The sequence below is a fragment of the Hypanus sabinus genome, chromosome 7 (genome assembly GCF_030144855.1).
Source record: "Hypanus sabinus isolate sHypSab1 chromosome 7, sHypSab1.hap1, whole genome shotgun sequence".
Classification (NCBI taxonomy): domain Eukaryota; kingdom Metazoa; phylum Chordata; class Chondrichthyes; order Myliobatiformes; family Dasyatidae; genus Hypanus; species Hypanus sabinus.
In genome coordinates, this window is record NC_082712.1 from 64,445,321 (window position 1) to 64,472,317 (window position 26,997).

At 42.7% G+C, this 26,997-nt stretch overlaps 1 protein-coding gene across 2 annotated transcripts; it reads right to left on the reverse strand.

Moving 5' to 3' along the window:
* Nucleotides 1–1,667: 1,667 nt before the first annotated feature.
* On the reverse strand, nucleotides 1,668–26,793 carry LOC132396860 (thymic stromal cotransporter homolog). Of its 2 annotated transcripts, XM_059974865.1 has the most exons (4): nucleotides 25,555–26,792; nucleotides 11,403–11,486; nucleotides 10,131–10,287; nucleotides 1,668–2,013 (listed from the first exon to the last, which is right to left on the reverse strand). In XM_059974865.1, exons 1-4 carry the CDS (start codon nucleotides 26,669–26,671, stop codon nucleotides 1,956–1,958), a joined length of 1,416 nt encoding a protein of 471 aa, XP_059830848.1. In that variant the 5' UTR covers nucleotides 26,672–26,792; the 3' UTR covers nucleotides 1,668–1,955. The 2 variants fall into 2 exon arrangements, with proteins under 2 accessions (XP_059830848.1, XP_059830849.1); XM_059974866.1 differs by lacking the exon at nucleotides 11,403–11,486 and having other exon boundaries at nucleotides 25,555–26,793.
* Nucleotides 26,794–26,997: the final 204 nt, after the last annotated feature.

The window sequence follows — 26,997 nt, forward strand, 5'->3', positions numbered from 1 at the left end:
TGCACTTTGGCAGAAGGAATAAAAGCATTGACTATTCTCTAAATGGGGAGAAATTTTAAAAATCTGAGGTGCAAAAGGACTTCAGAGTCTTTGTGCAGGTTTCCCTAAAGGTTAACTTGCAGGTTGAGTGAAGGGTGAGGAAGGCAATTGCAATGTTAGCTTTCATTTCCAGAGGACTAGAATACTAAAAACAAGGATGTAATGCTAAGGCTTTAAGGCACAGGTAAGGCCTCACTTGGAGTGTTGTGAACACTGTTTGGGCCCCTTGTTTAAGAAAGGTTTTACTAGCATAGAAGGTTCATGAGAATGATCTGGGAATGAACGGCTTATACGTGGAGCATTTGATGGTTCTGGGCCTTTACTCACTGGAATTTAAAAAAAAATGAGGGGGAGATCTCATTGAAACTTAATACACTCTATCTAGGCCTTTCAACATGTATGTGGGGAGTTTGTTTCCTATAGTGGAGGAGTCCAGGACCAGAGGATGCAGCCTCAGATTAGAGGGATGTCCATATAGAATGGAGATGAGGAATTGTTTTTAGTCAGAGGATGGTGAATCTTTGGAATTTGTTGCTACAAGTGGCAGTGGAGGCCAGGCCGCTGTCCCCAAGTGCTCCAAATCAGCCAACATCATTTCTGTACCTAAGAGCTCTAAACCTTCAGAGTGGATGTAGAGAGGATGTTCCCTGCCACAAGCAACTGGAAATCTGAGCAACGTACATAAAATGCTGGAGGAACTCAGCAGGCCAGGCAGCATCTTTGGAAACAAGTACAGTTGAGGTTTTGGGCTGAGACTCTTCAGTAGGATGCTTCCTTTAGAGGGTGAATCTAGGACCAGATGGCACAGCCTCAGAGTAGAGCAGGAATTCCTAACCTTTTTTATGCCATGGGGCTCCTACCATTAACTGAGGGGCAGTGGACCCCATTTTGGGAATCCCAAGAATAGAGGGATGTCCATTTAGAATGGTGAGGAGGAATTTCTTTAGCCAGAGGGTGGTGAATTTGTGGGATTTCTTGCTACAGGTGGCAGTGGAGGCCAGATCTTTAGTTGTACTTGAGGCAGAGGTTGATACATTCTTGATTAATCAGGGTGTGGAAAGTTATAGGGAGAAGGCAGGAGAATGGGGTTGAGAGGAAAATGGATTAGCCATGATTAAATGGCAGTGCAGACCGGAAGTTCGAGAAATTGATGTTACCACACTCAGGTTAGAGGAAAAGCAGCTTGTATTCCATCTGGGTAGCCTCCAACCTGATGGCATGAACATCAATTTCTTGAACCTCTGGTAATGCCTCCACTTCCCCTTCACCATTTCCCGTCCCTTTCCCTTTCTCACTTTACCTCCTTACCTGCCCATTGCCTGCATCTGGTGCTCTTCCCCCCTTTTCTTTCTTCCATGGCCTTCTGTCCTTTCCAATTATAATTCCCCCTCTTCCAGCCCTGTATCTCTTTCACCAATCAACTTCCCAGCTCTGTACTTCATCCCTCCCCCTCCCAGTTTAACCTATCACCTTGTTTCTCTCTCCTCCCCCACCCATCAATCTTTTAAATCTACTCCTCATCTTTTTTTCCTCCAGTCCTGCGGAAGGGCCTGACCATTTGGGTCTAGGAACCAGAGTATAACTGCTTAAGAACAATGTAAGTAAAGTGCACAACTGAAGGTGGAGGATGAATGCAGTCATGTTGAATGTCAAGTTACAGAATAATGATATGTTATGTTCAATGTAACAACAGTATTGTAGACTAATCTTTCAAACTAGTTTCCAAGCAACAACAACGGCAGTGATTTTCTTCAAGATTTTGGAGATGTCCGCTGAATGGAGGCATGAGTTGAAATTACAGTTGTAACTGGAGGGAAGTAAAACTTGCTTTTCAAGGCATATGGGTGTTTTGGAAAACAGCCAGTGATTCTTTGAATAGTTGGAGCTTTCCAGATATTTTAGTGCTGGGTTTCACATCAATCTTCTGGTATTCTGGAATATCCAGATTGCTCAGATGATCTGCGTTCTACAAGGCTGCAAGTGAAGCAGAATAGGAGACTTACAGTAGCAAAATGAGCAGTACTAATTTTAAAGCTACGTACTGTGCCCAAATCTTGGTTGTGCCTCATCAAAAAAAGTAACGTTTCCCCCACTCCCATTCTCTGTTCCAAATGCACACATCAAGTAAGTAGGGCGAATGCTACAGACCAGTTCAACTGAAGAGCCTGATCCTGTGCTGTGTAATTCTGTGATGAATGAAATCTTTGGGAGCCAATCTAAAATTAGACAACCCTGCCAATGGATATCTATTTCCCCATTTTTTTTAATAGAAACCTAGGTTGTGCCTATACATGCTCTGAAGTCAATTCAAAGAACACTGGTAACTAAAGGTAATATTCAACTTTGTATTCCTAACTAATTCTTAATTAACACAACCCTAAAACTGAATTGAGGTTGGCTAAAAATGGAATCATTTTCTGACCGTAGCAGATTTCCTAATCTTACACATGCTGTGGAGCAGACTGGGGAAAAAAAAGTTACATGTTTAATTTCTGACTTGTGCTATTCTTGGCTTTGCCAAGTGTCCCTAAAGCCATCTCTGTGAACTTTCAAAGCTGCCCTCTTGCTTCTACACTCTTCTGGGGTTCAATGTTCTACAACTTCATCTCACTTCCCTTGAAACATAGATTCAATTCTCTTCTGAGGTTCACACTGATATTCATTTCCATCACTTCATCATATTGTGCACTCCAGATTGTGTAACCTTGCATGCATGAAGAAACCTATGTAGTTTGTTTTGTTAGCTGTTAAAACTGTCCTCTAGTTGCCAAGACAGTAGGATTTGTAGCAGGAGAAGGCCACTCAATCTCTTGCTTGCCATGCCATTTCACCTGAATGTAACTTTAACTCCACATTCCTACCTATGCTGATCATCTTTTAGCTTCAAGAATCTTGCTAACTCTGCCTTAAATATGGAGGACCTCTGTTTTCACCATCCGTTGAGAAAGGGTTCCTAAGTCACTGAGTAGCAAACTGTCTCCATCTGTTTTAAGTATGTGACCCAATTATCTTTTTTAAAAAAACACACTTGCTTCTGGATTCTCCCATGAAGAAACATTTTCACATCCGCCCTGTGAAGCCTTGGGATGATTTGTTTTGTTCCAGTGCTCTCTTAGCCCTGTCTTTCCAATTTGTTCATTTAACAATCTGACAAGGGTACCCTATCAGGGCTCAGAAGCAGTTGGCAGGTCAATGACACTCGATAGTCCTGAGGCTCAACAGGGCGGGGTAAAATCAGTCAGAGCTTTGGTGATAGAAGACTTGTTAATTGGGGAGCAGGCAAGAGATTCTAACACTGGAAAAGACACCAGGAGGGATTGTCTACGGAGTCTCTGTGGGTGGAGGTTAGGAAAAGGAAGGGAACAATAACTTTACTGGGTGTTTTTTATAGGCTGCCCAATAGTAACAGGGATATCAAGGAGCAGATAGGGAAACAGATCCTGGAAAGATGTGATAATAACAGAGTTGTCGTGATGCGAGATTTTAATTTCCCAAATATCGATTGGAATCTCCACAGAGCAAGGGGTTTAGATGGGTTGGAGTTTGTTACGTGTGTTCAGGAAGGTTTCTAGACACAGTATGCAGATAAGCCTGCAAGAAGAGGGGCTGTACTTGATTTGGTATTGGGAATTGAACCTGGTCAGAGAGATGTCAGATCTCTCATTGGGAGAGCATTTTGGAGATAATGATCATAATTCTATCACCTTTACAGTAGCATTGGAGAGAAATAGGAACAGACAAGTTAGAAAAGGGGAATTATGCTACCACATATGCTATCAGGCAGGAAATTGGAGGCTTAAATTGTAAACAGATGTTCTCAGGGAAAAGTACGGAAAAAATGTGGCAAATATTCAGGGGTATTTGTGTAGAGTTCTGTATAGGTAAGTTCCAATGAGACAGGGAAGTTATGGTAGGGTACAGGAACCGTGGTGTACAAAGGCTGTAATAAATCTAGTCAAGAAAAAAAGAAAAGCTTTACAAAAGGTAAAGAGCTAGGTAATGTTAGAGATCTAGAAGATTATAAGGCAAATAGGAAAGAGCTTAAGAAGGAAATTAGGAGAGCCAGAAGGGGCCATGAGAAGGCCTTGGAGGGCAGAATTAAGGAAAACCCAAGGCATTCTAGAAGTATGTGAAGAACAAGAGGATAAGACATGAAAGAATAGGACCTATCAAGTGTGACAGTGGGAAAGTGTGTATGGAACCGGAGGAAATAGCAGAGGTACTTAATGAATACTTTACTTCAGTATTCACTATGGAAAAGGATCTTAGTGATTGTAGTGATGACTTGCAACAGACTGAAAAGCTTGAGCATGTAGATATTAAGAAAGAGGATGTGCTGGAGATTTTGGAAAGCATCATGTTGGATAAGTCGCCGGGACTGGGTGAAATGTACACCAGGCAACTGTGGGAGGCACGGGAGGAGATTGCTGAGACTCTGGCGATGATCTATGCATCATCAATGGTGACAGGAGAGATTCCAGAGGATTGCAGATATTGTTCCTTTATTCAAGAAAGGAGAGTAGAGATAGTCCAGGAAATTATAGACCAGTGAGTCTTACCTCAGTGGGTGGTAAGTTGATGGAGAAGATCCTGAGAGGCAGGATCTACAAACATTTGGAGAGGTATAATATGGTTAGGAGTAGTCAGCATGACTTTGTTAAGGGCAGGTCGTGGCTTACGATTGATTGAATTTTTTAGGATGTGACTAAACGTATTGATGAAGGAAGAGCAGTAGACGTAGTGTACATGGATTTCAGCAAGGCAATTGATAAGGTAACCCATGCAAGGCTTATTGAGAAAGTAAGGAGGCATGGGAGCCAAGGGGACATTGCTTTGTAGATCCAGAACTGGCTTGCCCACAGAAGGCAAAGAGTGGTTGTAGACAGGTCATATTCTGCATGGAGGTCGGTCCCCAGTGGAATGCCTCAGGGATCTGTTCAGAACTTTTCATTGCTCTTCTTGAATTTTATAAATGACCTGGATGAGGAAGTGGAGGGATGGGTTAGTAAGTTTGCTGATGACACAAAGGTTGGAGGTGTTGTGGATAGTGTGGAGGACTGTCGGAGGTTACAGCAGGACATTGATAGGATGCAAAACTGGGCTGAGAAGCGGCAGATAAGAGTTCAATCCAGATAAATGTGAAGTGGTTCATTTTGATAGATCAAATCTGATTGCAGAATACGGTATTAATGGTAAGACTCTTGGCAGTGTGGAGGATCAGAGGGATCTTGGGGTCTGAGTCCATAGGACACTCAAAGCAGCTGCGCAGGTTGACTCTCTGTGGTTAAGAAGGCGTACGGTGTATTGGCCTTCATCAATTGTGGAACTGAATTTAGGAGCCAAGAAGTAATGTTGCAGCTATACAGGACCCTGGTCAGACCCCACTTGGAGTATTGTGCTCAGTTTTGGTCGCCTCACTACAGAAAGGATGTGGAAGCCATAGAAAGGGTGCAGAGGAGATTTATAAGGATGTTGCCTGGATTGGGGAGCATGCCTTGTGAGAATAGGTTGAGGGAACTCGGCCTTTTCTCCTTGGAGAGGAAGATGATGAGAGGTGACCTGATAAAGGAGAATAAGATGATGAGAGGCATTGATCGTGTGGATAGTCAGGCTTTTTTCCCAGGGCTGAAATGGTTGCCACAAGAGGACACAGGTTTAAGGTGCTGGGGAGTAGGTACAGAGAAGATGTCAGGGGTAAGTTTTTTTTTACTCAGAGGGTGCTAAGTGCGTGGAATGGGCTGCTGGCAATGGTGGTGGAGGTGGTTACGATAGGGTCTTTTAAGAGGCTTTTGGATAGGTACATGGAGCTTAGTAAAATAGAAGGCTATAGGTAAGCCTAGTAATTTCTGAGGTAGGGACATGTTTGGCACTACGTTGTGGGCTGAAGGGCCTGTAGTGTGCTGTAGGTTTTCTATGGTGTGTTGCTCTAGGTGCTTGAGGTTGAGGATCTCTTAGTGGCTGCAGAACATTATCAAGTGAGAGAGTGGGCAGCCAGAGGTTGGTGCAAATTGGCACCAATGGCATAAATAAAGGGGAAGAAAGTTCTGCTCACTGAGTATAGGGAATCAGGAAAGAAGTTGTAAAGGAAGACCTCATGTAGTAATCTCTGGACTGCTCCCAGCCCCAGATGCTAATCAGGGCAGGAACAGAAGGATAGACTGGATTTTGGTGTCTTAATCGAAGGCTATCCAGGAACAAAGCATAAAACTTGTTGCTTCTCAATGGTTTTATTAAGAATTGATAGAACAGAAGCAAACTGAACAGACAGGAAAAGTTGAGATTCAAGATGGTGCTGCTTTGTATTTAGCTATTTGATATTCTCATCTATAGATAAAAATCAATAAGTTATAATTAATTGTCAAACTGCAAAGAAAATAAGGAGATTAGGGAAAGGTGTAAGTGCAAAGACAATGGACAGCAAAGTCCTAAATGTGTACTTTGCATCAATATAAGACCATAAGATATAGGAGCAGAAGTAGGCTATTTTAACCATCAAGTCTGCTCTTCCATTCAATCATGGCTGATTCAATTCTTCCAGTTATCCCCACTCCGCTGCCTTCTCCTCATACTCTTTGATGCCCTGACTAATCAAGAACCTATCTTTCTCTGCCTTAAATGCACCCAATGACTTGTCCTCCTCAGCCACTCATGGCAACAAATTCCGCAGTTACCACTGTTTGACAAAAATGGATCCACATCTGTTCTAAATGGATGTCATTCAATCCTGAAGTCATGCCCTATTGTCCTAGACTCCCCTACCATGAGAAATAATTTTGTCATATTTACCAAGATGATGTGGAGGATGGGGAGATCAGTGCGAAGTGTGCTAATAAACTAGGGCATTTTGCTTTTAAGGAGGTAATGTTGGGTCTCTTTAAGAGTATTAAGGTGGATGAATCCTCAGGGCCTAATGGGATATCCCCTGGGTTATTGAGAGAGGCATGAGATGACATTCCTAGGCCCTTCACTGATATCTTTGTGTCCTCTCTAGCCACAGGTGCAGTCCTCAAGGACTAGTGAGAAGCTAGTGTTCCATTATCCATGAAGGGAAATGGCGATGATCCTGAAAGCTACACAACTAGTAAGTCTAATGTCGCTGGTAGGGAAGTTGCTGGAGGGGATACTTAGGGATTGAATTATGAGCATTTGGAAAAACTACAGCCAATTTAGGGACAGTCAACATGGTTTGGCAGGCCATGTTTTACTAACTTGACTGAGTTTTTTGGGTGAGAAAAATGACTGATGAAGCTAGAGCTATGGATGTTGTCTACAGTAATTATAGGAGGGCATTTGATAAGGCCATTCATGGGAGGCTCGGCCAGAAGGTAGTGGTGCATGGGACTTATCCTGACTGGAGGTCTGTGATCTGTGATGTTCTGCAGGGTTCTGTACAGCACAAGACAAAATAGGCCAAAGTTAGTTTGGTTTCCTTAACAGAAAATCTTGCCTGACAAATCTGTTGGAATTATTTGAAGAAATAACAGACAGGACAGGCAAAGGAGAGACAGTGGAAGATGTTCACTTGGATTTTCAGAAGGCCTTTGATAAGAAGCTGCACATGAGAGGGCTCAACAAGAGCCCATCATATCACAGTAAAGATACTAGCATGAATAGAAGATTGGCTGAATGTCAGGAGTAAAGTGTTGGAAAGAAGGGAGCCTTTTCTCATTAACTGCCAATGATTACTGGGCCTCTGCAGGAGTCGGTGTTGGGGCAGTTTCTTTTCATGTTATGTCAGTGATTTGGTTGATGAAATTGATGGCTTTGCAGCTAAGTTTGCAAACAATACAAAGATAGGTGGAGGGGCAAGTGGTGTTGACGAAGCAGGGTGTCCTCAGAAGGACTTGGACAGATTAGAAGAATGGGCAAAGAAGTGTCTAACAGAATATAGTGTAGGGAAGTATATGGTCATTCACTTTGGTAGATGGAATGAAGGTGTAGACTTCTCTAAACAGTAAGAAAGTTCAGAAATCAGAGGTACAGATGGACTTGGGAGTCTTCGTGCAGTATTCCCTAAAGTTTAACTTGCAGGTTGAGATGGGGGTAAGGAATACCAATACTATATTAGTATTTATTTTGAGAGCACTCGAATATAAAGAAGGATATAATACTGAGGCTTTGTAAGGCATTAATCAGACAATGCAGTTTTTGACCTCTTATTTAAGAAAGGATTTGGCATTGGAGAAGGTCCAGAGGAGATTCATGAGAATTATCCCAGAAATGAAAGGGTTAATATATGAGTGTTTGAATACCCTGGGAATGTACTCACTGGAATTTAGAAGAATGAGGGGGGGGGGGTCTCACTGAAACTATCAAATATTGACAGGCGTAGGTAGAGTGGATATGGAGAGGATGTTTCCTATAGTGGTGGAGTCTAGGACCAGAGATCACATCTTCAGAATAGAAGGACATCTCTTTTAAACATATGAGGAGGAACTTCTTCAGCCAGAGGGTGGAATTAATTGCCTTTGATGGCTCTAGAGGCCAAATCATGAGATATAATTAACATTAACTACAGGGATTCAGTCTGGAGTTCAGATTTGTCCTGGGTTTGACTCATCCTGTGTTATATCTACAGGCAGCAAGGCAGCCTTGGAGAGAGTACTTCTCTTGAATTTGGGACTTTCCCTAAATTTGTCAAGGTAACTTCTAACAACAACGCTTAATGTTTCTCAAACAAAACTATTTGTAATTCTTTAGACCCTTTAACATGGATTGAAAAGCCCTTAAGTTGCTGTGATATTGTAATCCTTCAGTACTGCTTTCTTCCATATATCAAACCAGTGCTGTATTTTCTTGCTCAGATACCATCTCACCAATACCCTGTATTCTGTCTTCAATATGACTCAACAACTATAATCTCTTGAGAGGTCTGCATGAGTATTGTCAAGGTAGGATTATTTTATAAAGACATCGGCTAGGCTGGGGCATCTTCTTTGGAACACTGGGGACTGATCTGCTTGAGATGGATAAAACGGTTGCATAATGAGTCAAGGGTGAATATTAAGGGACCAGTTTTCTGAGTAGCAAGGCTGAGATACATGAGGCATAGTTAAAAAAGATGAAGGATTGGATGGATTCAAGTGTAAGTCAGTTCAGGGTGGTGGTGGTGGTAGCAAGTGGTTTTGCTTGAACTTGCAGTTTGAAAGGTTATTAGAGGCAGCAACAATTGTTTTTGAAAATACGTATTGGTAAGCCAAGGAGAAGCTGGCGTATGGACACTCTCCCCACTCCCCCATTACATGTGCAAAAGTATCTAGGAGACTGGTGGGATGCTCTTGACAGTTGCTATGAAGCTGCATGAATTTTCTGGTGGAAGAGATCTGAGTTTTTCAGTGTGTCTTCTCTTCACCCTCTGTTTCTTCCTCAAGCTGCTACATTCAGGCTGGGTGGAGACGAGAAGAGCTGCAGTATTGAGCAGACTGCCTGGCAGCCACTCTTGCTCTCATGTCACAGATGCTTTTGTTATCCCCTCTTGTACATTACTTCTGTTCATTTCCAATTTGCAAACCATTTGGATTACGGACAGCTTTTGGGAAGCCTGACATAATTTATAGCATAGTTGCTTTTTAAACAAAGGTATCATTTCATGTGAAATGGAGACACCTCTTTCTCCCTTATTAGGGACAGAGAGCCTGTGGTATGTCGAATACCCGGTGAATGAGTCTTTGGGGTCACTGCAAGTCTGTGTCTTTGTTGCTTTGCTCAAGCTTGAGTGCTCGGTGGCGGGTGCCGATGCTTTTATTTGCTGGTGGGGTGGGGAGGATCGTTGCTTGCAGGAGGGAGGGGAGCTGGGGGGGACTTTGGGGTTATAACACTTAACCGTCATTCATTCTTTGGGAGCACTCCTCTGTTTTCATGGATGGTTGCGAATAAAAAGCATTTCAGGATATATATTGTATACATCTCTCTGGCATTAAATGTACGTTTGAATCCTTTAAATATCAAGACCTAGGAACGAGGATCAGTCTGGATGTACTACATGGGTTGACTGATCCACATTTTTTCTATGATTGTGTTATTCAAATCGGGTATTATTATAGAAATTGCATGACATAATGACAGGTGTGTTGCAGCTAAATTTTACTTACATTATGGGAATGATACTTAAGCAACCGATGACTGAAGACAGGCTGAAACAGAGGTTTGGATACCAGTCTTTTGTTAATAGGTAAATCTGGATGAAGCTGATTGAAGAAGTTACTCCAGCCAATGTCATGATAATCTGGAGGACGGCAAGCACTTTCCCTTGAAGTACAATTGAAAAGTTTACATACTTCAATCAAGAGAAACTTTCATTTCTATAACATCTTTCATGTCCCATTACAGGTAATGAAGTACCATTAATCATTGTTATAACGACATTATGTAACTACGTAAAATATAATTGTGGACACTTGTCATTTGTGCTGTAATATAGTACTGAATCAGGTTTAATAGCACTGGCATGTGTTGTGAAATTTGATGTTTTGTGGCAACAGTACATGGCTGGCTCTGATTGTGGATTTCTGCTGTGGTAGTCCTAAAGAGGGATATTTGATGATTCCATTCAGAGCTTCATGCAAATAGTTGCCATTTTCTGGTGCTATCTTGGATTACCGAGTTCGGTACTGAACTTCCTCCGAATTTAACTTGATCTAGGAAGCTTCTGCCTGGTGCATCCAAATTTGCATGAAGTTGCAATGTTTAATGATGTCCTGTAAATTTGGCAGTACTTGGCCAATTAGCACCTGGGAAGTGGGCAATCTGTTACCCATCTCCATTTGTCAGACTGAGAAATGCATGCACTTCTGGCCACCGACTTCCAGGTTTGTCCTCAATGCTTTAGAACAAAGCAAACAAGCTTGAAGTGCAATTACTGTTGTAATAATACAGTGCAAAGAGTAGCTGGTTAATGATACAAATCCTCCCAAACAGATATGAACAGTCTGTTGAGTGATATTTATTGGGACTTTGAATAGAATAGAAAAATCTCTTATTGCATATTAAAATGGTGCCATGGGATCTTCTGCATCACCATGAACTCTATCATGGTTTAATATTTCATTCAAAAGATGGAACGTGGGTCAGTGCGTCATTCCTAGTTCTATTCTGGGATATTAGCCTAGATATTGCTCAAGCCTCTAGAGTAAAATCCAGTTTTTACCATTAAAAGACAAGTCTGACAGCTGCCAAAGGTCCATTTATACCTATCAAGGACCTTCACTTAACACGTATTTTGTAGAAGCTATTGCCACAGCTATATTGGCCAAGTGATCTTCTCAAATTGTTTTGGTACACTGGGTGGAAGGAAGCAACTCGGTGAAAATGCACATTAATGAAACTAATCCAGATGCCAGCTGATAAATTGGGAGCATACTAACCATATGAAGTCTCTTTTATATGCTTTGAAATCAGTGACCGAATTGTTGGGAGAGGAATAAGGGCAAACAGCATCACTGCTCGAGCTGCAAGAGATATTTCAAAAAATGGTTAATTGGTTGTTAAGAAGTTCACTAAATAGGGATATTCTGTATTTGACATTCCATGCAAATACTTACCCAATTTAATCAATTGGTTCATGTTTTCTTTGTGTACAACACTGTCCACATTAGTCATACCACATTTCAGCACGTATATTGTTTCATTAACACATTAGTGTTCCAAATCACTTAACAGATATAAGACATATTTTGCTACAGATCACCAGAAGCAGTTTTGAAGCAATGATTTTGAAAGAACTGAGAAATTTATAGAGAGAATTCCAAGCCAATAGCTGACTTAAATTGACATTGGGTGGACCATAGAGAACACAAATAGCAGAGTGAGGTTGTGTGTGTTCTGTGACCCCAAAAGAGAATTTAAAAGTTTGCTGGAAGAAGAGACAGCATTAGTTCAGAAAACACAAGTGAATGAGAATTGCTGCAAGTCATAATGAAGACAGGAGATGCAATGTGGAGACCAAGCAGGAGCACATTGCAATATTTGAGTCCTGAATTATGCTGCCATGGATGAATGCATTGGTAATGGAAGTGCCAAAGCTTGGGTAAGGATGTCTGATGATCCAGGAGTGAAAATGGGTGAGGACTCAGTCAGAAACAGAACTGCAAGCATCAGAAATGCCAAAACTGAGATTAGTGTGTGTTAGCTGCAGATTCTTCAGGACTAAAATGCAATTGGGGACTTAACAAAGGAGTTTGTGATTGAGACCAATACTGGGTGAAAATTTCAAAGAGTCCAATGCAGGCAACAAGGTGAAGCAGAGGAAAAATAGCACTCGGTTCAGAATAATTTACACAACATGATTTTTGTGTAATGTGGTAGTGGTGAACATTATCAAATATATTTTGTATTTGAGCACTACAGTTTCTCAAGAGAAATTTAAATTGTTTATCATAAGCACAACATATATATATATATATATATATATATATATATATATATATATATGCACAGTGCAATAGAAATATTAAAAATGAAAAAAATAATTTTGCTTTCTCCTTAAAGGAGAGACAGCCTAGGCCATCTTTGCACCTAGAATGTACTTGTTTACCTTCAGGTTTTTGTTTAAAGTGACTGAGTCATTGTAACTGTTTCATTTTTTGCAGAGCTAATGTTACCTGTGGCAATGTTATCAATGTGTTAGTTAATATTTGTTGTGTTTGTGACGTTATTAAATTTTGGGTGGCTATTGAGAACCATCTTGCCAAAAGATATCACTGTCTAATGGTTTAAATTTCTTAAGATTAATCATTTATTTTTAAAAATGGCAAGATGATCATTCTGCTATTTTGTGGCTCTTTGAAAGGAAATTTACAGACTATTAGACACATCACAATACAGGCCCTTCGGCCCACAATGCTGTGCAGAACATGTATTTACGTTAGAAATTCCCTAGGGTTACCCATAGACTTCTATTTTTCTAAGCTCCATGTACCTGTCCTGGAGTCTCTCAAAATACCCTATAGTATCCGCCTCCACCACCGTCGCCGGCAGCCCATTCCATGCACTCACCACTCTCTGCGTCTTTTTTTTTTAAAAAAACAACTTACTCCTGACATCTCCTCTGTACCTACTTCCAAGCAGCTTAAAACTGTGCCCTCTCGTATTGGCCATTTCAGCCTTAGGAAAAAGCCTCTGACTATCCACACAATCAATGCCTCTCATCATATTTTACACCTCCATCAGGTCACATCTCATTCTCCTTTGCTTGAAGGAGAAAAGGCCAAGTTCACTCAACCTATTCTCATAAGGCATGCTCCCCAATCCAGGCAACATCCTTGTAGATCTCCTCTGCACCCTTCCTATAGTTTCCACATCCTTCCTGTAGTGAGGTGACCAGAACTGAGCACAGTATTCCAAGTGGGGTCTGACCAGGGTCCTATGTAGCTACAACATTACCTCTCGGCTCTTGAACAATCCCACGGTTGATGAAGGCCAATACACTGTATGCCGCCTTAACCACACAGTCAACCTGCACAGTTGCTTTGAGCGTCCAAGATCCCTCTGATCTTCCACACTGCCAAGAGTCTTACCATTAATACTATACTCTGCCATCAGATTTGACCTACCTAAATGAACCACCTCACACTTATCTGGGTTGAACTCCATCTGCCACTTCTCAGCCCAGTTCTGCATCCTATCGTTGTCCTGCTGTAACCTCTAACAGCCCTCCACACTATCCACAACACCCCCAACCATTGTGTTATCAGTAAATTCACTAACCCATTTCCTCATCCAGGTCATTTATAAATATCACAAAGAGAAGGAGTCACAAACAGATCCCTGAGGCACACCACCGGTCACTGACCTCCATGCAGAATATGACCCATCTACAACCAGCCTTTGCCTTCTGTGGGCAAGCCAATTCTGGATCCACGAAGCAAGGTCCCCTTGGATCCCATACCTCCTTACCTTCTCAATAAGCCTTGCATGGAGTACCTCATCAAATGCCTTGCTGAAATCCATATACACTACATTACTGCTCCACCTTCATCAATGTGTTTAATCACATCCTCAAAAAATTCAGGCTCATAAGGCACGACCTGCCTTTGCCAAAGCCATGCTGACTATTCCTAATCATATTATGCCTCTCCAAATGTTCATAAATCCTACCTCAGGATCTTTTCCATCAACTTACCAACCACTGAAATAAGATTCACTGGACTATAAGTTCCTGGGCTATCTCTACTTCCTTTCTTAAATAAGGGAACAACATCTGCAACCCTCCAATCCTCCAGAACTTCTCCCGTCCCCATTGATGGTGCAAAGATCATTTCCAGAGGCTCAGTAATCTCCTCCCTTGACTCCCACTGTAGCCTGGGGTAGATCTCGTCTGGTCCCAGAGACTTATCCAGCTTGATGCTTTCCAAAACCTCCTGTGCATCCTCTTTCTTAATGTCTATATGCTCAAGCTCTTCAGTCTGCTGTAAATCATCCCTACAATTGCCAAGATCCTTTTCTGTAGTGAATACTGAAGCAAAGTATTCATTAAGTACCTTTGCTACCTCCTCCAGTTCCATATACACTTTTTCACTGTTGCTCTTGATTGGTCTTATTCTCTCATATCTATTCCTCTTGCTCTTCGCATACTTGTAGAATGCCGTGTGATTTTCCTTAATCCTGTTCGCCAAGGCCTTCTCATGACCCCTTCTGGCTCTCCTAATTTCATTCTTAAGCTTCTTCCTGCTAGCTTTATAATTTTCTAGATCTCTATCATTACCTAGTTCTTTGAACCTTTCATAAGATTTTCTTCTTAACTAGATTTTCTACAGCCTTTGTACCCCACAGTTTCTGTACTCTACCATCTTTTCCCTGTCTCATTGGAATGTACCTATACAGAACTCCATGCAGATATCCCCTGAACATTTGCCACATTTCTGCCGTACATTTCCCTAAGAACATCTGTTCCTAATTTATGCTTCCAAGTTCCTGCCTGATAGCCTCATATTTCCCCTTATTCCAATTAAACATTTTCCTGATTTGTCTGCTCTTATCTCTCTCCAATGCTATGGTAAAGGAGACAGAATTGTGATCACTATTTCCAAAATGCTCTCCCACTGAGAGACCCGACATGTGACCAGGTTCATTTCCCAATACCAGATCAAGTACAGCCTCTCCTCTTGTAGGCTTACCTACAGATGTGTCAGAAAACTTTCCTGAACACACCTAACAAACTCCATCCCATCTAAACCCCTTGTTCTAAGGAGATGCCAATCAATATTTGGGAAATTAAAATCTCCCATCACGACAACGTTGTTATTATTGCACCATTCCAGAATCTATCTCCCAATCTGCTCGTCAATGTCCCTGTTACTATTGGGTGGTCTATAAAAAAAACACCCAATAGAGTTATTGACTCCTTCCTGTTTCTAAACTCTAGCCACAGAGACTCAGTCGGCAATCCCTCCATGACTTCCTCCTTTTCTGCAGCTGTGACACTATCTCTGATCAGCAATGCCACTCCCCCACCTCTTTTGCCTCCCTCCCTGTCCTTTCTGAAACATCCAAAGCCTGGAACTCCAAGTAGTCATTCCTGCCCCTGAGCCATCGAAGTCTCTGTAATGGCAACAACATCATAGCTCCAAGTACTGATCCATGTTCTAAGCTCACCCGCTTTGTTCATAAAACTCCTTGCATTAAAAGACACATCTCAAACCATTGGTCTGAGTGCATCCTTTTTCTATCACCTGCCTATCCTCCCTCTCACACTGCCAACAAGCTTTCTCTATTTGTGAGCTAACTGCCCTTCCTCCATCTCCTCATTTCGGTTCCCACTCCCTAGCAATTCTAGTTTATACTCTCTCCAATGGCCTTAGCAAACCTACCTGCCAGGATATTGGTCCCCTTTGGATTCAAGTGCAACCATCCTTTTTGTACAGGTCACACCTGCCCCAAAAGAGGACCCAATGATCCCGAAATCTGAATCCTTGTCCCCTTCTCCAATCCCTCATTTATCCTCCACCTCACTCTATTCCCATATTCACTGTCGAGATGACTACCTTTGAGGTCCTGCTTCTCAGCTTCTTTCCTAACTCCCTGTAGTCTGTTTTCAGGAAATCCTCCCTTTTCCTACCTATGTTGTTGGTACCAATATGTACCACGACCTCTGGCTGTTCACCTTCCCACTTCAGGATATCATGGACTCAATCAGGAAACATCCCGGACCCTGGCACCTGGGAGTCAAACTACCATCTGTGTTTCTTTCCTCTGTCCGCAGAATAGCCTGTCTGGCCCCCTAACTACAAAGTCCCCTATCACTGCTGCCATCCTCTTTAAGATGGCTTTAATTTGTTTTATTAAGATTTTTTGCTGTGCCATTTATAAACAGCTTGGCACTCAATACTATCATCTCCTCAAAACTAATCGGTAAGTTTCAAGGCCTTGACTTCAATACCTCCTTGTGTGATGGAACCTTCAATTTCCTCACTTGCAGACCCCAGTCAGGTCAGATTGGCAACAGCTTCTCCTCCACAATCTCCATCAGCACGGTGCAACAAAAGGCTATGTGCTTGGACCTCCGTTCTACTTGCTTAACACTTACAATTGTGTGGCTAAGCACAGCTCCAATGCCATATTCAAGTTTGCTGAAGACACCACATCATAAGCTAACAAAAAGGTGGTGACAAATCAGTATGTATGGGGGGGAGGGTTGAAAATCTTGCTGAATAGTGCCTCAACAACCTCTTACCCAATGTCAGCAAAGCCAAGGGGCTGATTATTGCTTTCAGGAGGAGGAAAAATGGAGTATCAGAGGTGAAGAGGGTCAGCAACTTTAAATTCCTTGGTGTTATCATTTCAGAAGGCCCGTCCTGGGCCCGGCACGTATGTGCAATTATGAAGAAAGCAGGACAAGTGCCTCTGCTTCCTCAGGAGTTTGTGAAGATTTGGCATGACATCAAAAACTTTGACAAACTTCTGTGGATGTGCGGTAGAGACTGTATTGACTGGCTGCATTACAGCCTGGTATGGAAACACCAATACCCTTGAATGGAAAGTCTTATAAAAAGTAGTGGAAATGCTTAGTCCGTCACAGGTAAAGCCCTCCCCACCATGGAGTGTTGTCATAGGAAAGCAGCATCCATCTTCAGGGACCCTCACCACCAAGGTCATGCACTCTTCACACTGCAGTAATCAGGAAGAAGGTACGGGAACCTCAGGGGACTCATCTCCAGGTCCATGAACAGTTATTACCCCTTAACCATCAGGCTCCTGAACCAGTGGGGATAACTTCACCTGCCCCATCACTGAACTGCTCCCCCAACCTGTGTACTCAAGTTCATGGACTCTTCATTTCATGCTCCCTGTCTGTCTAATCCTTTTTGTATTTGCACAGTTTGCTGTCTTTAGTGCACTGGTTGTCTGCCTTGTTGGTGTGCTTTCACTAATTCTATTATGGTTATCGTATTTATTGATCAAGCCCACATGAAATGAATCTCAGGTTGTATGCGGTGACATTCAGTATATGTACTTGATAATAAATTCACTTTGAACTTCGAACAGCCACTTTAGATTCTGATAACTGAATTTGAAATTAAAACACGGGTCTAATAAAGAAGCTTTCATTTTCTTAGCACTGCTGCTTCCTTTTTTAAATTTTTAAAATTTATTTATCTTCTCTCCTGAGAGCATAAATAAAGTTGTTCATTTTCAGAAAGTATTTACTAATGCTTATCGTGAAAGCACTGTGGCAAATATAGACATGGTCAATGGTTCTGAACAGAGCTGTTAGTGTTCTGCCAACCAAATGCCAATATTGAATCTTGGACTCACTAATACATGTGGGAAGGCCAAGTCTGCCTTATCCTGTGGCTGGGTTCGCTACATAGTCCAAAAGCTCATTTACCACTGTTAAACCGGTGAATATCTTATATGACTTATTTGTGGGTCAGACCTTTAAGCACGGTCAAAGGATGTGTATGGGGACTCTAAGCTGAAAGGTAAGAAACAAATGAGGAGCAAGCTTTCATTATTTTATTTTAGTTTAATCTTTTAATATTTTAAATGGTTTTGTTAGCTCTTCTTTCTACAAACTTCTTTCACTGCTTCCTATCTTTGCTGGATGTGAAACTAAGTTTGCAAAGTGAGCAACAGCAACACATTGATTTTCATTTACGCAGGGCTTATAATTTGTATATCAGAATCGGGTTTAATATCACTGGCGTATGTTGTGAAATTTGTTGCAGGAGAACAACCATGACCTGGGTGACAAAGGTCCTTAATAATGGACACCACCTTTGAGGTATCACTCCTTGACAATGTCCTGGATACTACAGAGGCTGGTGCTCATGATGGAGCTGACTAAATTTACACTCTCTGCAGCTCAGCTCAATGCTGTGCAGTAGCCCCCGCACAATACCAGACATTGATGCAGCCAGTTAGAACATTCTCCACAGTACATCTGTAGAAATTATCCAGTGTTTTGGAGACATACCAATTCTCAGAACATAAAACAGTACAGCGTAGAAACAGGCCATTCGCTCACAATGTTGTGCTGAACCAGCTAAAAAACAAATTAAAAACAAAACCCAAACATTAGTCCCTCCTTCCTACATCATGTCCATATCCTTCCATCTTCCTTGTATCCTAGAAGCTTGAAGCTTCTAGTTTACATGGAGAAACATACCCTCGGGGTCCTCCGAGAGGAAAGGTGAATGATGGATACAGTTAATTACAGGGAACAACTACGACCAAGAGCTAGGATAAGAGGCTCTGAGTGTCTAATGAGTTGGTGTGGGAGAGCGTTTTCCAGCATTAAAGGTTTACTAGTCCACTGAGCAAAGTTGAAGTGCTATTCCATCCCAGTGGATGAAGATGAAATTACTTCATCAAGCACAGAAGATGTGGTCTTTTCAACCACTGATACACAAGCCACAGCAATTCGCTCTGGAGAGAGTCATCATACTCCAGGTCAGATGAGAGATAACCCAGGTCAGGTTGCAGACCACAGTACCCAGGTAGATCCTTTGCATAATGGCGGTGGTGAGGTGGTAGAGTAGAAGAGGAAGGTCAAGTGGCCAGCAAATGGCAGATAAGAAGGCTTGGTGTGTGTTTGATGAGGATATCAGTATGATGTTGAAGAATATTCTCGGGGGAACATCAAAGAGAAAGTTGGAAGTGATGGGCGATATGATTTATGATGTTGGAAAGTACAGGTTTAGTTGAGTTGAAGAAAGCAAAGCCTACATGGACACCAAGCAGGTGCCAGAAGGAGATTAGTAGGTTGAGGAGAGAGCTTTAGATCATTGAGACAGGTGGAAGGTAGCAAATGAGGTGACAAGCCAGGGGTCACTGATCTCCAAGAGCAGCTTCGAATAAAGTTAGCATCACTCCGTCGTGCAGAGTCACAACGTAAAAAGAGAAAGAAGAGAGAGAAGGCAAGAAAGGCGGCATTCTTTGAGAACCCTCACCAGTTCACAAAGAGATTGTTTGAACAAAGTAAGAGCAGGCAGCTTAACATCTCTCAACAAGAACTGGAAGATCACCTGACAAGCATTTACTCTAACGAACAGCGGGAGGCTCCTTTGTTTGACATTTCTGGGCTTGTGAAGCCTACCAAGCCAGGAGTGAAGTTCAATCTGTCAGAACCCAAACTGGGAGAAGTTGAGTGGTTCATCAGAAAGGCAAGGTCAGGTTCAGTGCCAGGACCTAATGGAGTGCTGTATAAGGTGTTCAAGAAGTGTAATGAGCTGAGGAAATACTTGTGGAGATTATTAAAGGTTGTGTGATCACAAGGTGTTGTTCCTTTGTCATGGAGTGAGGCTGAAGGAGTATACATCCTGAAGGAAGAGATTTCTATTACATTGAATCAGTTCCGACCAATTTCACTCCTGAATGTAGAGGGGAAGATTATGTTTGGCATTCTAGCAGAAAGAATATCTTCGTTTGTGATAGAGAATGGATTGGTAAACACATCTGTGCAGAAGGCAGGAATACCAGGATTCCAGGGATGCCTTGAACATACTAGTATGATATGGCATACCATCCAGGAGTCAAAAAGGTTGAGAAGAAATCTGGCTGTAGTTTGGCTTGATCTTGCAAATGCGTATGGTTCTGTTCCCCATGTCCTGATTGAGTTTGCGATGGAATTCCTATGGATTCCTGCTAAGGTGAGGAACTTCATTATGCAGTACTACAATGATTTCCGGATGAGGTTCTCCACTCAGCAGTTTACAACTAGGTGGCAGAGCTTGGACATTGGACTGTGCGATTTTACCCATCCTTTTTGTGTTAGCCATGGTGGTCATTGTGAGAGCTGCAGAATCAGTGGGACCAGGTGTTGCACTTGATGGTGGAGGGGAATTGCCACCAATACGAGCGTTCATGGACGATCTCACCCTTTTGGGTCCTAGCACGGAGGCTTTGGAAAGTGTACTATCTAGAATCGAGGAGCTAATGGATTGGGGAAGAATGAAGTTCAAGATCAGGAAGTCAAGGAGCCTTGTTCTTAGGAGAGGAAAGCTGGTTGACTTTCATTTCACCCTTTGTGGAGAGGAGATTCCATCCATTCAGGACCAATCAGTTAAGAGCCTCGGGTGATGGTACACACAGAAACTGAGAGACACCAAGAGGGTTCAAGAGACAGGAGAACAGATCAACAGAGGTCTGATGTCTGTCGACAAGTGTGGCTTGCCTGGCAAGTTGAAGTTGTGGTGCTTGCAGTACGGACTGATGCCATGGATAATGTGGCCACTAACTGTCTATGACGTGGCAATGTCTCATATTGAGGCAATGGAACGGAAGATCAACAAGTATGTGAAGAATTGATTTGGAGTATCGAGCAGCCTCACTAATGTTGCAATCCACAGTAGCCAGACAAAGCTTACCATCCCAGTGCAATCCCTTGTTGAAGAGGCCAAGGTAGCCAAGGTAGGATCATTCTTGATGCTTCGAGACTCAAAAGACCCTGTCATCAAGAACATCCAGACGGATGTGAGATCAGGCAGGAAGTGGTCAGCCCGGGCAGCAGTTGATGAGGCAGAGTCTAGATTGTAGCACAAGGAGATGGTTGGGGCTACGCAGCTAGGCCACCAGGGACTTGGATGGACAACCCACAAGTGGTGGTCATCTTCTACAGGTAAGGAGCGTCGTGAGCTTGTAACGCAAGAAATACGAGAGGTAGAAGAGAAGAGGTTAGCTAAAGCAGCTGGCCTGACCAAACAAGGGGCTTGAACCTGGTGGGAAAGTGTTGAACAATGACATCTATCTTGGAATGTTCTGTGGCAGATGGAACTGCTCCGCATTACTTTTCTATGTAGAGTGATGTATGACCTGCTCCCAACACCTGCCAACCTCAGCACCTGGTATGAAGATAAGACAGACAGGTGTGCTGCTTGTGGTGAGAAGGGAACACTTCAGCATATGTTGGGTGCATGCAGAGTCAATCTTTCCAGCGGCATGTACACTTGGAGACATAACAACATACTCAAAGTTGTAACAGAAGCAGTTGAACAGAGAGTACTGCAGCACAAAATATCTCATGCCCCATGCTGCACAGAACATCGCATACCATTTGTGAAAGAAGGCTCCAAGTCAAGGGTGTACAGTGCAGGCCCATGATCAAGTATACTTTCTTCAGCCAATGATTGGTGTGTCAAGGCCAACCTGGATGGGAAAGGCAATTTCCCGGAGCAAATAGCTTTCCATGTGCCTATCCAAACATCTCTTAAAAGCCTCCAATGTATTTTACTCTAACACCACACCAGGCACCTCCACTCTGAGTGAACAAACTTACCCCTCACATCGCCTTTGAAACCTACCTTCTGTCACCTTCAATGCATGCTCTCTGGTATTAGACATTTCAACCCTGGGAAACAAATAGTGCTCACTACCTTTCCTCTCACAGTTCTGTAAACTTCTATCAGATCTCCCCTCAGCCTCCAGCACTCCGAAGAAGACAACTCAAGTTTATCCAGCCTCAACATGCCCTCAACTAGGCACCATCCTAGTAAACCTTGTGGGCACCCACTAGAAAGCCTCAACATCCACCCTACAGGGAACAATGAGAACAGTATACAATACTCCAGATGTGGCCTAACCAGAGTTTTATAAAGTTGCATCAATAGATTGAGTTCAGGTTAGACCCTCAGGTATTGACACCAGAGAACACGAAACTGATCACTCTTTCCACTCTCCTTGAAACACAGAAGGAGACTATTCAATGCAAGCTTGTGTTAGCACTCTGACCCCAGTTCCCCTGTATTTTCCTTAGTAACTTATTCTCTCCATTTCCCCAACAATCCTCCACGTCAGGTTCTACCAATTTGCACACTCAGAGCAATTTACAATGGTCAATTAATCTGCACATTATTGGACATGGGAGAAAGCCGCAGAACCCAGAGGAAACCTGTGTAGTCATGGGGAGAGTATGAAAACTCCATACAAGCAGCACTGTAGGTCACGTTTGAATGTGGTCATGAGGCTCAGGCAGCAGCACTTCTGAGGTACCCAATACTATAGCGAATTTAAAAAAAAATTCCAAGTTGCTTCAAAGTAGTTTATCAACCAAAATTAATTGAGTCGGATGAGGGTAACACGCACAATGCTGGAGGGCCTCAACAGGCCAGGCAGCACCTATGGAAAAGAGTACAGTTGATGTTTCGGGCCAAGACCCTTGAGCAGTAAGGGTCCTGCTGAAGGTCTTGGTCCGAAACGTTGACTACTTTTTTCCATAGATGCCGCCTGGCTTGCTGAGTTCCTCCAGCATTTTGTGTATGCTGCTTGGATTTCAAGCATCTGCAGACTTTCTCTTGTTTGAGATGAGGGGTATGTGATCAAAAGGTGGTGGATTTTATAAGACTTAGGAGCAGGATTAGGCCTTCTGGCCTATTGAGTCTGCTCCGCCATTCAATCATGGCTGATCCCTTTTTTAATCTCCTCCTCAACCCCAGTTCCCAGACTTCTCCCCATAACCTTTGATGCCATGTCCAATCGAGAACCTATCAATCTCTGTCTTAAATACACTCAATGATCTGACCTCCACAGCTGCACGTGGCAACAAATTCCACAAATTCATCAACCTCTGGCCAAAGAAATTTCTCTGCATCTCTATTCTGAAAGGGCATCTCTAAATCCTGAGGCTGTGCCCTTTTGTCCTAGACTGTCCCACCATAGGAAACATCCTTTCCACATCTACTCTGTCTAGGCCTTTCAACATTCTAAAGTTTTCAATGAGATCCCCCCACTTCACCTTTCTGAATTCCAGCGAGTACAGACCCAGAGCCATCAACTGTTTCTTGTATGATAACCCTTTCATTCCTGGAATCATCCATGTGAACCTCTTCTGGACCCTCTCCAATGCCAAAACATGTTTTTTAAAATGAGGGGCCCAAAACTGTTCACAATACACAAGGTGAGGCCTCTCCAGTGCCTTATAAAGCCTCAGCATCACATCCTTGCTTTTGTATTGTAGACCTATTGAAATGAATGGCATGGCTAACATGGCATTTGCCTTCCTCACCACCAACTCAACCTGCAAGTTAACCTTCAGGGTGTTCTGCACAAGGACTCCCATGTTCCTTTGCCCTTCCAATTCCTGGATTTTCTCCGTTTAGAAAATAGTCCGCACATTTATTTCTACTACCAAAGAGCATGACCGTGCATTTTCCAACATTGTATTTCATTTGCCACTTTCTTAACCATTCTCTTAATCTATCTGACCTTCTGCATCCTGTTTCCTCAACACTACCTGCCCCTCCACCAATCTTTGTATCATCTGCAAACTTGGCGACAAAGCCATCTGTTCCATCATCTAAATTATCGATATATAGTATAAAAAGAAGTGGTCCCAACACCAGCCCCTGCGGTACACCACTAGTCATTGGCAGCCAAACAGAAAAGGATCCTTTTATTCCCACTTGTTGCCTCTTACCAATCAGCCAATGCTCTAACCATGTTAGTAACTTCCCTGTAATACCACAGGCTCTTAACTTTTTAAGCAGCCTCATGTGTGGCACCTTGTCAAAGGTCTTCTGAAAGTCCAAATATACAACATCTACTACATCTCTTTTATCCTACTTATAACCTTATCAAAGGATTCCAACAGGTTTGTCAGGCAGGATTTTCGCTGAAGGAAACCATGGTGACTTTGTACTATCTTGTCCTGTGTCACCAAGTACTCCATCACCTCATTCCTAACAATTGACTCTAATAGCTTCCCAACCACTGAGGTCAGGCTAACTGGTCTATAATTTCCTCTTTGCTGACTTCCTTCTTTCTTAAAGAGTGGAGTAACATCTGCAATTTTCCTGTCCTCTAGCACCATGCCAGAGTCCAATGATTTTTTTGAAAGATCGTTTCTAATGCAGCCGCAATCTCTAACACTAACTCTTTCAGAACCCTAGGGTGCAGTTCCTCTGGTCCGGGTGATTATGTACCTTTAGGTCTTTCAGCTTTTTGAGCATCTTCTCTCTTGTAACAGCTTTAAAAAAGACTTGAGTTTCTTGATTTGCTTCTTTTTTGGAGAATTCTTTAATGTGGGGGCTAATTTGATAATATCAGAGCTGTGAGCATTGGATTACTTTGAACTGTTTTCTGATTGTTTTAGCATTAGAAGAGACAGTCTGAAGACTGATTGCTGGAAATCTGAAATAAAAAAAACTTCTGGAAGTATACCAGAGAAGGATCTGTGGACTGAATTAGTAACTCTGTTTTTCTTTCTACAGTTGCTGCTTGACCCGAGATATATTATTAGCTTTTTAAAAATTTCTGTTGCTATTTTTGGGGGAGAATTTTCTTCAGGGGCAGTATTTTCTGCCAGTAACCCACTTTCGAATTGTGGATAGTGGTGCAATCTCGGCAACTATGGTTGTTAATTAGTCTATTACAGGATCTCACAACCATCAAAGAGATAATGGTGCACCTAATCAAAATGCAAAGATAGTGCATATCTATGGAGGGAGAAACAGAATTACCATTTCTCATGAAAATCAGAATCAGGTTTAATATCACCGGCATATTTCATGAAATTTGTTGTTATGTGGCAGCAGTACATAACAGTAAAAACTATAAATTAAGTAATGTATATATTTAAAAAGATAAGTAGTGGAAAAAGGGAGAAAAAATGTAGTCAGGTAGTGTTTGTGGGTTCAATGTTCATTCTGAAATCAGATGGCATTGAGGTAATGAACATTATCTCATACTTTTTTTAAGAACTACATAGCTAATCTGTGTTGGAATTCCAGTTACAACTGTTCTACTGAGATGTTTAAAGCCTTAGGAGTGTTCTGTTATCATTGTTGAACAACCAATATTGCCCTTCAGTGTTGTACTTAAGCACATAATCTACACTAATATTTAAGTTTTGAGTCAGTGTTCTTGTGCAATGCTGACAGGAGCTCGTAGGTAATACCATTCACACAAGCTTTCATAAAGCAATGGGGAAAATATGTCATAGGTCCCTAACTAGGACTGTTCATAATGAAGCTACATCAATGATCTGTAGATAGGAAATGAAAGCATTGTCAAAATTTCTGTTGACTACAAAGTGTATATTAATTAAGAATGTCTAAAGCAGTTCCAGACTGTAATGATACTTACCAATGAAAAATACGTAAGTCCTCTTCACAAAAGCCATGATCAGCATCCCAGTGGAAAATGATACTATTCCAATCACTATCAATGAAGTGTCTTTCAGGTATCTGGAAAGAACTTTGACTCCTAGGAAACTGGTCAGGAAGATGGTGTATCCTGCTGCAGAGCCATAGCCAACCCACACAGCATCCCAGTTCAATGGGTCTTTCAATACAAACATGGGAATTATATCCACTCCACCTGTCACACTCAGATCGTATAACACCCCACTTGTAAAAAGTAAAGCAACTGTGAAATTCGCTGCTGTACAACAACTGGATTTGCCTTTAGCCCTTGCAATGTAATCCAGTAGCCTTGAGGTTTCAGTTGGATGCCTATTTGCGCCTCTGTTTTGCTCAGCTTCAACCCTAGTGGCAGCTTCGGAGCCGTGGTCCCACCCAGACTGACCCAGCACTCTGTCACTTCCAAGAGGTGGTGTGCTTCCAATCTGCTCGCAAGCTTCCGCTTGTCTGGATGGCGCTTTCACCCCCAGGAGGCAGTACAGCAAGCTTATCAAATAACAGAGGCAGCTACAGCCTGCCAACACTACCCCCTGGTCATGGGAGAGGGTGAAGTGAATGAAGATGTGACCAGATGAGAGGCTTCCAATCAACCCGGCCAAGCCATAGGCCAGCTCGATTCTAATGAGCCTGACTGACCTGTCCTTGGCAGAGGAAGTGTCTGAGGCCAGGGCCATAATTCCTGACCAGAAAGAAGGGAAGCCCCCACTCAGGCCATTGAGCAGCGCAGTGGCAAACATAACCTCCAAGGGCAGATGAAACAGGATCACACAGAACAGCAGAGACCTGGAGATCAGGTAGCCCAGGAGTGGCACGCAGATGGTGATCTTCCTGGATCTCTCATCTCCCAGCTTGGCTAAGATGAAGGTGAAGAGTAGTGGGGTGAGTCCCAGCATAATGTTGTTGCACATGTAAAACTGGGAGATGCAAGTTTGCCTGACTCCGGCAACCGTGGCGTTACAGCGCTCTTGAGCAACCATCAGCAAACCAGTGTCAAAGAAAGCTCCCGCGACCTGGTGGAAAACCACGACGATCTCTAGAAGAGAAGGTAGCTTCTCACACATTTTGAATTTTTGTTCTACGTAAGTCTTCCGAGCTTCTCCCGTGCCTCAAAGCGACCAAGTCAATCAACTCGCCGCGTTAAGGTCAGATCCGGAAGTCCGCCGGAGCGGAGCAGAAGCACTTCCCCTTATCTCTCTCTCTCTCTCTCTCTCTCTCTCTCTCTCGGTGCAGATGCTCGAATCGATACCACACCCCGATCCGCAATTCGCCTGAGGAATTCCGCAGCTGCCGGACCCGTCCGACCGGTTTTTGGACGCAATATCGCATAGCGACACGGCCCCAGCGGGATTCGAAGAGTGGATATAGTATCGTTACTGCCATTGCAGGC